Genomic DNA, 12912 nt, shown 5'->3' on the forward strand with positions numbered 1-12912 from the left:
ATTTCCCAATAATAAGAAATTTGATCATCTGCAATATGGACTTAAGATCAATTTATTTGGGGGGAAAAGCATGCCCTAAAACTAGAATATTCCTGAGCCTTGTTGCCCAGTTAAATAGACACTCATGCAACGTCTTGTGTCCACTGAATTTCTATGAAGGTCCTGCCAGCATCTCCAGCTCTGGAAAAGTCACAGCAGAAACTCAGAATGGGTCTCTGTGATCATCCCCTTGCATCTAGCAAAAGTTTTCAATTGGAGAAATAAGTGTAGAAATCTATGATTCCAGAAGTGTTATGTCATTATTAAATTTTATTGCTGAATTCATTGTTGTCTCTAGAAGCCTCCTGCAGAGGCTGCACATCTGCCTGGTAGCTGTCCTGATGACCACTGTCCTGATGTCCTGCACACCTCCTCCACTCTCACTTGTGCTTGCAGTTCCTGTAAAATCTGTAAAACCCTTTAAAATGGCTCTCTTCTAATTAAGTTTCCCCTACATCACTGAGCAATAGTTCTGGCTGGTTTAGATAAGATAATGAAGATCCTTCCCATTTCTTTTCAGTTATCTTTATCTATGCCTCTAATGTTTTTAGAGTAATGCCATCTTGATGATGGGCTTTATTTGCAAATGTAATTATTTTTCTGGTGTTATGTAATTTCTGTGCATTGAAAAGCAATACTAAAACCTTTTGAGAAAATACATGATCATTTGTCTTCCAAAGCAGAAGAAACAACTACCTGTAAGGACACCCAGGATCCGGAGGTGAATGAACAATTGTTGAAGGCTAAAGCAGGACTATCCCCTCTAATGGCTTCTGCTCATGAAAGTGGCTGTATCCGCCTGTGGAGTAGTCAGGTAGCCAACTGAATGTCTTTGGGAAGGGACTGGAACACTGAGAAGATAATTCCAGTAATCTTTGGAAAATTGCTCCTTAACTAGCAATTGCAGCAGCAGATATTTATTCTATCTTTTGGTTATCAGTTTCTTCCATGGACACAAATTAGTTCTGCTTTAGTAACTGCAGCAGGGCTTAATGGCAAGCAGAAAACAAGGAAACATGACTTCAAGTAATTAAAACAAACTCTAAATTTTTGTGAAAATCTAGAATTTGATTATTCACCCATAACATTTACCTTCTAAGACAGGATGATAGGCAAGGCAGAGTGTCCTACTGTCAGAAAAGGCTAAATATATCTGGAAAATAATGCCAGTTAGCACTAGTAGGGTAACAAACCAGGAGAGAATAGTGTCCTGGTTTGTTAGAATATAGTCCTAACACAGAACATCTCCAACTGTTATGGGCTTGAAAAGTCCATCATGCAACCAAATGGCAAAGGCTTATTTGTCATATCACCTCAGATCTAGAAGAATTTTCCAGGCATGTTACTCTAAATAAGATACACAAAGTAAATATAGCAAGAAGGGAAAGTACCATGATATTATTGGTTGATTGGTAATATTGCTCTTTGTGACAGACAATGGTCATAAAAAGTCAGGCTTTAACAGGAATCCCAGCTAAAGCAAGTCCTGGGAAGAATTTTTTTCCGTGGGAAGAAAGATGGTGAAGGTAATCTTGCAGATGCTGTATGCAAAAATTATGGTAAATGTATCCAAGAATTGTAGTTGTGAGCTTTGCTGGGTTCTGTTTTCTTCACAGTTGATATATTAGTGTGCTTAGATTCTTACAGCAATCTCCAAATTCATATGCCAGTGGTGTCATCATTGGAATGATTGTCATCATCATTACATGGGTGACAAGATAAGAATCTCCTTGTCAGCAAGACATTCTCCCTCACACCCTCCCAGTCCTGAAGAGGCAGTAATGGAGGAAGTCTGCTGGTGCTAACTTGAAAAATAGAACAAGTTGGTGACGGAGACATTATGGGCCCATTTGCAGCAAGAAACAGTATTTCAGTAGCAAATTAGGGGCATACTAATGCTCTTCCATAGCAAATGAGGGGTAAGTGGTGAAGTAGGGGTAGGTGCAACTAGACTGACTTGCCTGAAGAATTAAAGAGCTTGTCCTTTCAGTGTACAAGAGACAGCAATCCAGAATAATACACAGCTATTTTCATCACTCGGTAGATTTAGGAATTTACCTTCTTAGCAGCTTTCTGAATATATATGAGCTCAGTAATTTTGAATAGATAAAATCAATGGCACTCAAATTCTGATTAATTAATATGTAGGTATTATAAGATAAACATTGTTTGTTTGTTTGTTTGTTTGTTTGTTTGTTTGTTTGTTTGTTTTAGGGAAACTTGATGAAAGAACTTCTGCCATTTGCAGGACGTCCCTCAGGTCCTCTGACAGTACTGTGTACAGACTTCTTCACTAAAATTCTTTTGACAGGCACTAAAGGTGAGTAAACATGTTAGTCATTTTGTTCAGGACAGTCAGTAGGACAAGAAAATATCATGGTGCCAATGTGCCAGAAATGTGGAAATGATGATCCAAGTGCTGCCAGGTTTTCTCCACCAAAGCTATAATTAAATGATTGTAAAAAATGTTTTATAAAAGGATGGTACATTAAAGGTTAGTGTTATAGTGTTATCAGTAGAATTGTTTTCATAAAAGACATTAAAATTTTCTTCATTCATATGCTCTGAATATACTTTCCATCTAAATTATGATGTTGATCCCAAGGGCGTAGAACAAGCAAAAATTTCAATTCCATGGTAATAATACTAAATAAAAAGTTGCATCTTGGGGTGTACCAAGAGCTGTGATTCAAACACTCATACTGAGTGCACAGTAATGGCTCCAACAGTACACAGCTGTATAGGAAAAGCACTTGTCAATGCTAGCAGCTCATTGCTAAACCTTTAATTTCACATGAAATCTGACTTTCCTTTGGCAGAATGTTTATGTGCTGTCTGATTCTTCTTCAAACCTTTGGAATCACCGTGGCAATTTTCCATTTCTGTGTCCATCATAATGTGTCACTTTTCTTTTAAAATATGTATTAAAACTGTTTTCTGACAACTTCCTGCTCCTATGTGGTCAGCTGTTGGATGGAGCAAGGGATTTTTCCCCTTTTCTTTCAAAATTGAGCTATAATTTGACTTTTATACTGAAAATGATGAGGAGTTTCCACTCCTCTCTGATTCAAATGCGTAAATGAGTTCAGAAAGGCCACATGCACTGAACAGGATTTCAATTAATTGTGGAAAAGTATCCACCCTACTACCTATTCATTTGATACTCTCCGTTTGCCTTTTTTGTCTTTGTGTCACTGTGTATTTGCTTTTCATGCTTTCCACACTCTTCTCTTTTATCTGCAGTGCTGCTACCAATTTCCTTTCCCCTCTACAAATTCTTCCTTGTTATAAAAAGGTCAGCTTCTCTGCCTGCCTCCTCCCTTGCTTGCAAATGTACAGTCCTAGAAATCAAATGTGACTGGTATGAAAGTTGGAATTACACAACTCTGTCTTGTAGTAGAAATGAGAAGTAAGAGGCAACTTCATCAGGAGAGGGGGAGTCTAGGCCAGTTGTGGGAAATAAGGAAAGTGGTTCTTTGATGCTAGTTTCACATGAGTGCCCTAAAAGGTTGTAAAACATTAAGCATTCATTATGGATGCAATTAATTAAACTTTGTCCATTTTACCAGGATTGAAAACCAGTGTAATCCCCAGGAAGCTCTCATACCTCAGCTGTGCAATAGACAACTGTCATGATGAGATGACTTGTTTTTCACTCATAATTTAAAGATTTACCTTACTTCCATTTCAAACCTATCCAGTTCATGACACATTCTTCACAACTTGCATGTTTCTTTGTATATTAATGAACGGTCCTTTATTTCTACTCTGAGCTTGACAATAAAATAGTTATATTCACTGTAAACTAACTGACCTGTGTTCTCTGCTTCATTCTGCCCAGTGTCTGCTGAGAGTCAGTGGCAGCAACGAGTGAAGGTGTAGCCCTAAAGAAACTTACTGATGTTTTGCTTTCTCCTTTCTGCAACAGAGGGATATATTTTTCGCTGGAACATGGCCTCATTCTTAGAAGATTCACGAAATATAAAAAATGTAAGGAATTATCTTTCAGATCTTCTTAACTTGAACAGTATACCCAGACAGACAGAAAAAAAATAATGCAGAGCTCTACAGGGATAAAAATGTTTTCTGCATATGAATATTTTGTGCTTGAAATAATAATTTGATGCTGTGGAAAAAAAAAAAAAGAAAAACATAAGTAAGATGGTGTTAGCATTATTTCATTATGTTCAAAGAAGGTATATTAAGAATTAATTTATCCATGTTCCCTGGGTAGTGTTTCTACCATATGCCATTTGCAGGCTGTTTCATGGAGGGATTATTTTTTCACCTCTTCTAATTTTCAGAAAGACATGCTGATAAATCCACTAAGCTAGCAACCATGGTGGGGTACAGAACTGCCTCAAATGTGGTTATATTGCTTTTTTCCCCTCAGGCAATAAAGGAGGAGCTCTGCTGGAGGGCACATTCTTCTGAAGTGGTTGACTTATTTATTGATGAGGAGAAAAATGTGGTAGCGACAGCATCCGTTGATGGTTCAGTCAGGTATAAAATGACTGACACTTCTTACTGCTGTGGCAAATCAGTTGAGCTATCTTCAAAGTTCCTTTTCTTGCTGCACTTGCATGTAGGCTAGAACTTAAATAAAGTGCACTTAAATAAAATGCATTGGGTGCATTTTCTGTTCTGCACCCGAAAGAGCTGGTTTTAATGTAGCACTTCTCTAGAAGTCAGATCTTTTGCAGACTGTCATTTTCTTTCAGCCCTTGCTTTACTTTGAACACATAGGTAATGCCTACATAATTTTAAAAGTTGTCTCCTGTTCTAATCCTATTTTAGCTTTCAGTACTTGTTAAATTGACTTGGATCCTAAGCATCGCATCTAATCAATGTGTATGCAGTTAGACCATGAAAGCTTGAAGATACTTGATAGACAACTATAATTCCTTCTCATCTAAAAAATACATTTGAAGGGGTTTCTCTTGCTTTTCTGGAAGTATTAAATGAAGAAATTTTGTGTAGATCCTGCTCTGGTGGCAGCACTTTACTGCAGGAACAATTCAGGATTTTTGTACATTTACTCCTAATTTTCAGAAATACAAACATGAACTGGGGTTTTTTCTGTCTTCTGCAACAACTTTCTGATTTTTTCTTCACTCTCAAATTATTTAAATTATAAAAACAATCTCATTGATGTTTTTTATGACTAGCACACAGAACTCTAGAACAGTGCTGTGGAATTCGATAATGTACGCAAATACTATCTCACTTCTGTTCCACTTCTAAATATATCTATTTTTCTTTTCTGTCCTTTTACGCTGCTTCTACTATGTGTGTAGGCTTTGGCATGCCAGGACTGGATATTATTTTGGTTTCTTTGGACAAGCCAGGAAGTTTGACTTAACAGATACCAGTCGGTTGATTTTGCCTTCTGATGTTAGCGATTTTTGTGCTGTAATTAAAGAGGAGATCAAACATACGGAAAAGAAGAAGATTGTATATCCTCTCATTGTGGACAGAGACATGTAAGATCTCATACATTTACATACATGTATGGTTGGGGGAACAGTTTTGAAATACGCTTTAAAAACACCTTTCATCTGAAGGTCAGAAAAAATAGTACTATTTGTTATTCAGAAAAATCTTTTCAAAGTTGGTTTTTGACCCAGTATGAATAAATTGTTTCTTTTTTATGGCTTGGTTACAGTCAGGATTAGGTGACGTTCAAGGTTTGAACTCAGTTGTAGTGATGACTAGATTCTTGTCTCAGCTTTTAGCCTAATTAGAGGTTGTATATTACATATGCTGCTCAGGTTAGCAGCCTGTTACCTGAACAGCTTAATGTGAATAGTTTTGAGCAAAACACAAATCCCTCTAGAAGAATAAACCAAATTTAATCTTTCAGTTTAAGAAATGGTCATCTTAAACTTGCTGGGATGCTATGGATACATTCACATACATGGATAGAGGATTCACAGATCATGGCATTCTGAAACTGGCATAAATGTTTGTTCAATAGCAGTGTTGAGCTTTTCTTCTAGGTAGAGTTCTTAAGGGAGATGGGTTAGTTACAAGTTCAGTCAGAGAGCCTTGGCCTGTTAGTTTAAGTATATATTTCTAGTCCTGGAACACTCTGGCTCATTAATTAGTGGATTAACCAAGCGAACAGAAATATTGAAAAGGGCATCTTCAGAGGAAATAAACACAGTGTCTTAAGTAACAAAGCAATCCAAATATGGAAAAAATATTTAGGACTTAAAAAGTCAGGCATTGTTTAGTGGTTAGTTTTCATATACCATGTCCATTCTTAGGCTGCCTTCCAACCAAAGCAATTTGGGACAATGGAAAATCTCTAGGGTCCTTTACTGTTACCCCATTTAATTTGGTATCCTGCTAATAATTATTATTCCATGGAGTTCTTACTAATATAAGTAGTGTCACTGCAGTCAGAACAGTAACTCATCAATACAGAGAAGTGCTTGGCTGTGTTTGAAGGACCCCTGTGGTTCCTCTGAATAGTCAGCAGCCAGTTTGAAACCTCTGGAACCAAAGATATAATTATTGAGCCAGCTAATCTGAAAGAAACTTTTCATAAATTACATGCCTGTGTCAAACTGTGACTATTTTGAGGATTCTTCAAATATTTCAGTAAAGGAGAATGGCTATCATACATTTTAAATACATTAACTAAACAGACAATGAGCAAGAAAATGAGAAATGCTTAACTATGTAGAGAAGGGAAAAAAAAGCAGCCACACTCCATGTAATAGAAAGTTTCAGTCTTATCATTCTACAAACTTTGAGTGCCGTCACCTCAAGAGTGACTTGGGTCCTCTGGATTAACTGTACCAAATATTGTAATAAAGAGCTAGCCAACCATCATCCAAAAGGCTGTGTTACTACAGATGGTAGGCTGCTTTGTACTTTGCAGGATGCAGACAATTGTCTTGGAGAAAGTCACTTATCTTTGTGATGCTAGTATAATTCACTTATTGGATAACTCATACGATATTCATCACTAAGATAACTTTTTAGGATCTCAATTACAAATCATGTTATAAGTGTTATTAACAGATATATATTCATTGAATCATAAAATCATTAAGGTTGCAAAATATTTCTAAGATCATCGAGTCCAACATTAACCAAGGACCACCGTATTCACTTCTAAACCATATCCCTGAAGTGCTACATCCAGATGCCTTTTGAACACTTTTGGGAACAGTGACTCCATCACCTCCCAGGGAAGCCAATTCCCATGCCTGACTACCCTTTCAGCAAACAAATTTTTCCTGATGTCTAATCTAAACCTCCCCTGGTGGAGCTTGAGACCATTTGCACTTGTCCTCTTGTCATCTGGGAGAAGAGGCCAACCCCCACCTGGCTACAGCCTCCTTTCAGGCAGTTGTAGAGATCAATAAGGTCTCCCCTGAGCTTCCTATTCTCAGGCCTCCTATTCAGCTCTTCCATCTGCTCCTCATAGGACTTACCCCCTCAATCCTTCACCAGTTCTGTTGCCCTTCTCTGGACTCACTCCAGCACCTCAACATTCTTCCTGAATTGAGGGGCCCAGAACTGGACACAGCACTTAAAGTGTGCCCTTACACGTGTTGAGTATAGGAGAACAATCACCCATAGTCCTGCTGGCCACACTATTTGTATATCATAGTTTGAATATCCCAGAATATTCTGAATTGGAAGGGACCCACAAGGATCATCGAGTCAAATTCTTAAGTGAATGACCTGTACAACTTTAGCATTATGAGCGCCATGCTCTAGCCAGCTGAGCTAGTGACTATGAGCCATTCTCCTTCTTGGCCACCTGGCCACAGATGGCTCATGTTCAGCCACTGTATATCAGCACCTCCAGGCCCTTTTCCATGAGGCAGCTTTCCAGCCACCCTGCCCCTAGCCTGTAGTGCTGTCAGGGGTTGTTGTGACCCAGGGGCAGGACCTGGCACCTGGCCTTATTGAACTTCTTACCATTGGCCTTAGCCCATTGGTCCAGCCTGTCCAGGTCCCTCTTCAGAGGTTTCCCACTTTCCAGCAGATCAACATTACCATCCAACTTGCTGTGATCTGCAAACTTACTGTGGGTGCACTCAGTCTCCTTGTCCAGCTCATCAATAAAGATATTAAACAGAACTGGGCTCATCAGTAAGCCCTGGAGAACACCACTTGTGACTGGGTGCCAGATGGATTTAACTCCATTTATCACCACTCTCTGGGCCTGGCCATCCAAGTCATTTTTTACCCAGCAAACAGTGCACCCAGCCAAGCCATGACCAGCCAGCTTCTCCAGGAGAAAGTGTGGGAAAATATTCCCCAAATGTGCACATACTTGAAGAGGCACAAACCCATCTGAGCAGCAGAGGTGCTTACAGTTTAAACAAGCATCTCAGGAGTTTGAAAAATGATTGAAAAATGCCAGCAGGTAGATGAAGTCACATAGAAGAATGGTCTCAGTTTCGTTTCTCCCTGTAGATCCTTAGGTCGGGTGACCTGACTTATTTTTCTGATTATAAAGGCAACTGTTAATCTGCACTAACAGACACTCCAGATAATTTCTTCTCATGACTAAATTTGCAAACCAGACATATCAGCAGGGGACACCTTTGTTATGAAAGTCACATTCAGGTGTTCTAGTCAGAACTTAAAGAAATGCTGAAAAGCCATTATTAGAGAGTTAGCACATGACTCTTGTGAATGGTGTTTATATTAAGATTTCCTGCCCTCTACAGGTGACAGCTATACCTGGATTGACAAAATATTAGTGAAGCATTCCATGACACCTATGAAGGTTCTAATATAAATTATATTTTGTAAATATACAAAATCACTTATATTTCAAAATAATTTAATTTTGTAGCATAGTTCAAAATAATTTAATTTTGAGTCATATATTTATATTGTCATAAATTTATATTTATATCCTATCGTTTATATTGTCATATATTTATATCCTATCATTTTGATAGGAATTTCAGGATTTTTCTGTCTTGTACATACAGATTGAAGTCACTGACCAGATCAGATTTAGAAAAGGATGGAGATGAGGAAGCAGTTCACAACTATAAGTTTTTCAGAGCTCTGGCTCCTGAAAAGGTAGCAAACATATATGATAAATTTATGTTCCATGTGACATATAGGAAATAAAATTGTATATTTCTCATTTAAAAATTATCCATAAATAATATCCATAAATCTTTGTCATTCAATGGACATAGAACAAAAATGTAAAAACAGAGGGATCTAAGAAATGTCTGTGGTTTTCATTCTCATTTTTCACATTGTCAAATTTCAGTTAGAAGGCAGCACAAACTGATTCATTGGTTTAAACATGTAAAAATAACCCTAGAATTTTCTTCCACTTCAACAGAAAACCTAAATATCCTAAGTTTACTCTAAGGATGTGTGAAAATACTAGAATAACAGTGAATCCCTGGTTGCATACAATAGTTCTTTCAGGGTTCCTATGAAATCAGAAGCCAGGAGAGTTAGATTTCATTACTTTGTACATCATTCATATACTTTGTACAATTCTAATTGAATATCAGTAGCACTCTTCCATCTTTACCTGTCTTTAACCTTAAAAGTCATGGGAATATAAAACTTTTCTTGGAGTTGTAGTAAGAATGTCTTCATTACCTTTTCTCTTGAGCTCCTAATGCACTCACTTTGGCTTCCCTTGGTCAGGTAAAACCTATGGAAACTATTGAGTTTGAAAGCAAAGAGGCTGGTGCAGTATTTGGGTTTCTTCCTATATATGAGGTAAGCACAAGTGTTTTCTACCTTTTGTGGTGGTGTTCATAGTTCAGAAGCCATTAGCACTTGTACACTATTACAGAGACACACTGACATTCTGCTGTTAATTGTCTGCTTCTCAATTTAATTTTCTAACATGATTTGCATTACTGCCTATCCAACTCCAATTCAACTTTGGTGGCAGCTTGAGACTCCAATTGAAGTGAGCATGCCAAACAGTGAGTATTGCAGATGTTTACTTCTCCTGTTCAACCTCATGTCATTAATGTTTTGCTCGGACTGGATTCTTTTAACCAGCCCCAGCCTATTGATTCCCATCTGCCCAAAGATTTGAGTATTGTAAGGTAGTACTATTTTATGGGTATTAATGATCTGATCTATTGCAAGCTGTCTAGCAAAGCTTCCTAGGTTTTTCTTCTATGGAGCAAGATCAGAGTTTTCCAAAGGCTTGTCTATCCCACATATCACAGGATGAAAAGAATCACCCCTAGAAAAGGAGCTGATCCCTTTCTGTAGAGGGTACCTAGAGAACTAACTTGGATCAGAGTTAGATGCTACATGGCTGTTTATGTGGGATTAATAGGATACTTTGCATTCCAGCTCTGCATTCCAATACATATGACCTAATCTTTGTACATAGAGCATCACAGCATGTCAGAAAAAACTCAGGAGCAGTGTTCAAATAGTTGGCACACATGCTATTTTTCTGACCATTCATGTACTTTGGAAATCTGTCTTTTGTTTTCTTCCTGAAAAAGAAAATAAAATACTCTGAAGCCAATGGCACTGCAATGGATTTACAACAAAATGAAATCAGACTTTTTCTGTAAGCTGTGTGCACAAAAAGATATTTTTTGTCTTTGCTGTTACAAAATGCTGTCAGTCTGGTGTATTCACCTTAGTATGTTAATTAGTTCTTGAAATGTTTTAAAGGTCTTCATAGGATCAGAGCTGAGAAGTCCAGTCACAAGGGACGGGAAAAGGATCTAGAGTCCATTGAAAACTTGAGTCAAGACAATAAATAAAGTTTCATTTCTTCATTTAAGTGGATTAGCAAATTTCTTTTGTTATTTTTTCTCTATTTTTCTTTTCAATTACATTTGAATCTATTTCATTATTAAGTAGAACATATAAAAAACAGATCTATTCCAATCCTTCATGCAAGGAATAAAGTCTAATAAAGCCAGTGTATATTTAATGTATATTTGCTGACAGTTACTCTCTATGTCAAAACTACTGATTTCCTGTCTGCTTCAATTTGTCCATTTTGAACTTCTGAACATTGAATATTAAACTTTTTTTTCCTGCCAGATTAATCATAAAGTCAACAAAGAGTTAATATGCCCTGCTGTCTCTGCCTGTTCATTCCTTGCTTATGCTTTCAAAGAGTGTGTTCACCCCTTAAGCCGGAAAAGTGCCTGCTGAACTCATGTTCAATTAATTATCCATCATGATTCTGCAAATCTTCTCTTGCATTTCAGCATTCCAGGACAATGTCACAACATGACACAGAGCACAGAACACATTTTCACCCTTTGGCTAAGCATACAAATGGTGCCAAGTGTCTCACCTTAGTGAGAAACAAGGTAATTGCATATGCATATAAGTAGTGATAAAGCATATAGCTAGTGATATTATTACCTACTATTTTGGGGAAAATAGCAGGTTTTCTATAATACTGGTATTGAATGATGCTTGATCTGCTGGCCTTCTTAAAAAAAAATTCTTCTCATGAACTGAATATACAATGACTTGCAATTATTTACCTGCCTTCAACTTGTTTCAAGGCTATGATGGATTGAAGGGTAGCTGCAAAATATCTTGTGGGAGTATATTTAAAATCCTTATGATCAGCTGTATCAGATCTGGTAGGGATTAATGTAATTTGCTCCATAGCAGCCTCTATGGTGCAGTGTCCTGGATTAGTAAATAAAAATGTTGATAACACACCAGTGTTTTAGCTATTGCTGAGCAATGCCAGCACAACAAGAAGGTTCTTTTTTTCCCACACCCAGCGAGTAAGCTGGGAAGGGACACACCTGGGACAGGTATGTACCTGTATATGTATGTGCCTGTATATGTACCATATAACATCTTCATGGAATGGGGGAGGGAACCAAGATGTTCATGGTTATAGTGTTTGTCATCCCAAGTTGTCTTCCCATTATGTGTGCTGAGGCCCTGTTTCCCAGGAAGTGGCTAAACAAACATCAGTCTACTGGTGGTAAGCAGTGCTTGAATTACTTGTTTTGCTTTGCTTGCACACGCAGCTTTGTTTCACCTATTAAGCTGTGGGTGTAGCCCATTGTAGCCCAAGAATTTTCTCACTTGTGCTCTTCCATATCTCTTCTCCATCCCACTGGGAGAAGTAAGGAAGCAAGTAAGAAACTGTGCAGGCACTCGGTGTCTTCCAGGCCCACCACATTCGCCAACCTTTTGATCAAAACTAAAATCAGACTTGTCTGACAAACCAAGTAGCACCAAATAAAGTGTGATCTGCCATTTACTACCTCTGTTCATCTGACCCATGATTTAGCAGTTAGCATATGAAGGGTAACATTCTTGCAATTCTGAGTCCTGTATAATTTTGAAAGCTACAAAAATCTCTTTCAGTTACCTAAAAATTGCCTATTCTTCAAAGACTATTAAAAATGCACAGTTCAGGTTCAAAGAGATCCTTACCCATTTATTTTGATGCTCATATGTGTTATGTTTTATCATTCATAATGTAATATTTCTCTTTGGCATCATCCCTAATAAACACCCTAAATTATTTTATTGTAGTTGCAAGATGGAGATATCCCACTTCTCTTCAGTTTATTAACTGACTATTTACTTCCTCAAAACTGACTATTTACTCAGTAATTTCTTTTTACCAAACTTTGAGCAGTGCTAGGATTTCAGAGGTTCTTGATTTTCAAATTATACCCTTTTCAGTCTTGCTTCCTTCTCACTTCAGTTTCCTTTATTAATTGCCCATGTTTTCTAGGAGTTGACTTGCAGTCATGGCTATTCATGCCACTATATTCTCCACTGTGCAGAAACTATCCATAATGTAGTACTATTGCCAGTAAAAATCAAGTGTTTAATCCTATAGTGAGTGAAATAATGGAGAAGCCCTCAGAAGAGAAAGGAGGGAATCATACTGTA

The 12912-nt window shown here is 37.6% G+C and overlaps 1 protein-coding gene across 1 annotated transcript in view; it reads left to right on the plus strand.

Annotated features, from left to right (window-relative positions):
- Positions 1–10787, plus strand: part of WDR64 (WD repeat domain 64) — a 54916-nt gene extending 44129 nt beyond the window's left edge. The window contains exons 20-28 of the mRNA XM_058021085.1: positions 723–853; positions 2254–2359; positions 3968–4029; positions 4433–4542; positions 5337–5522; positions 9009–9102; positions 9694–9768; positions 9947–9980; positions 10696–10787. Of these exons, the coding sequence (XP_057877068.1) occupies positions 723–853; positions 2254–2359; positions 3968–4029; positions 4433–4542; positions 5337–5522; positions 9009–9102; positions 9694–9768; positions 9947–9980; positions 10696–10787 (890 nt within the window). The remainder of the gene's footprint in view (positions 1–722; positions 854–2253; positions 2360–3967; positions 4030–4432; positions 4543–5336; positions 5523–9008; positions 9103–9693; positions 9769–9946; positions 9981–10695) is intronic.
- The last annotated feature ends 2125 nt before the right edge of the window (positions 10788–12912 follow it).

Source organism: Melospiza georgiana, chromosome 3 (assembly GCF_028018845.1).
Source record: "Melospiza georgiana isolate bMelGeo1 chromosome 3, bMelGeo1.pri, whole genome shotgun sequence".
Classification (NCBI taxonomy): Eukaryota; Metazoa; Chordata; class Aves; order Passeriformes; family Passerellidae; genus Melospiza; species Melospiza georgiana.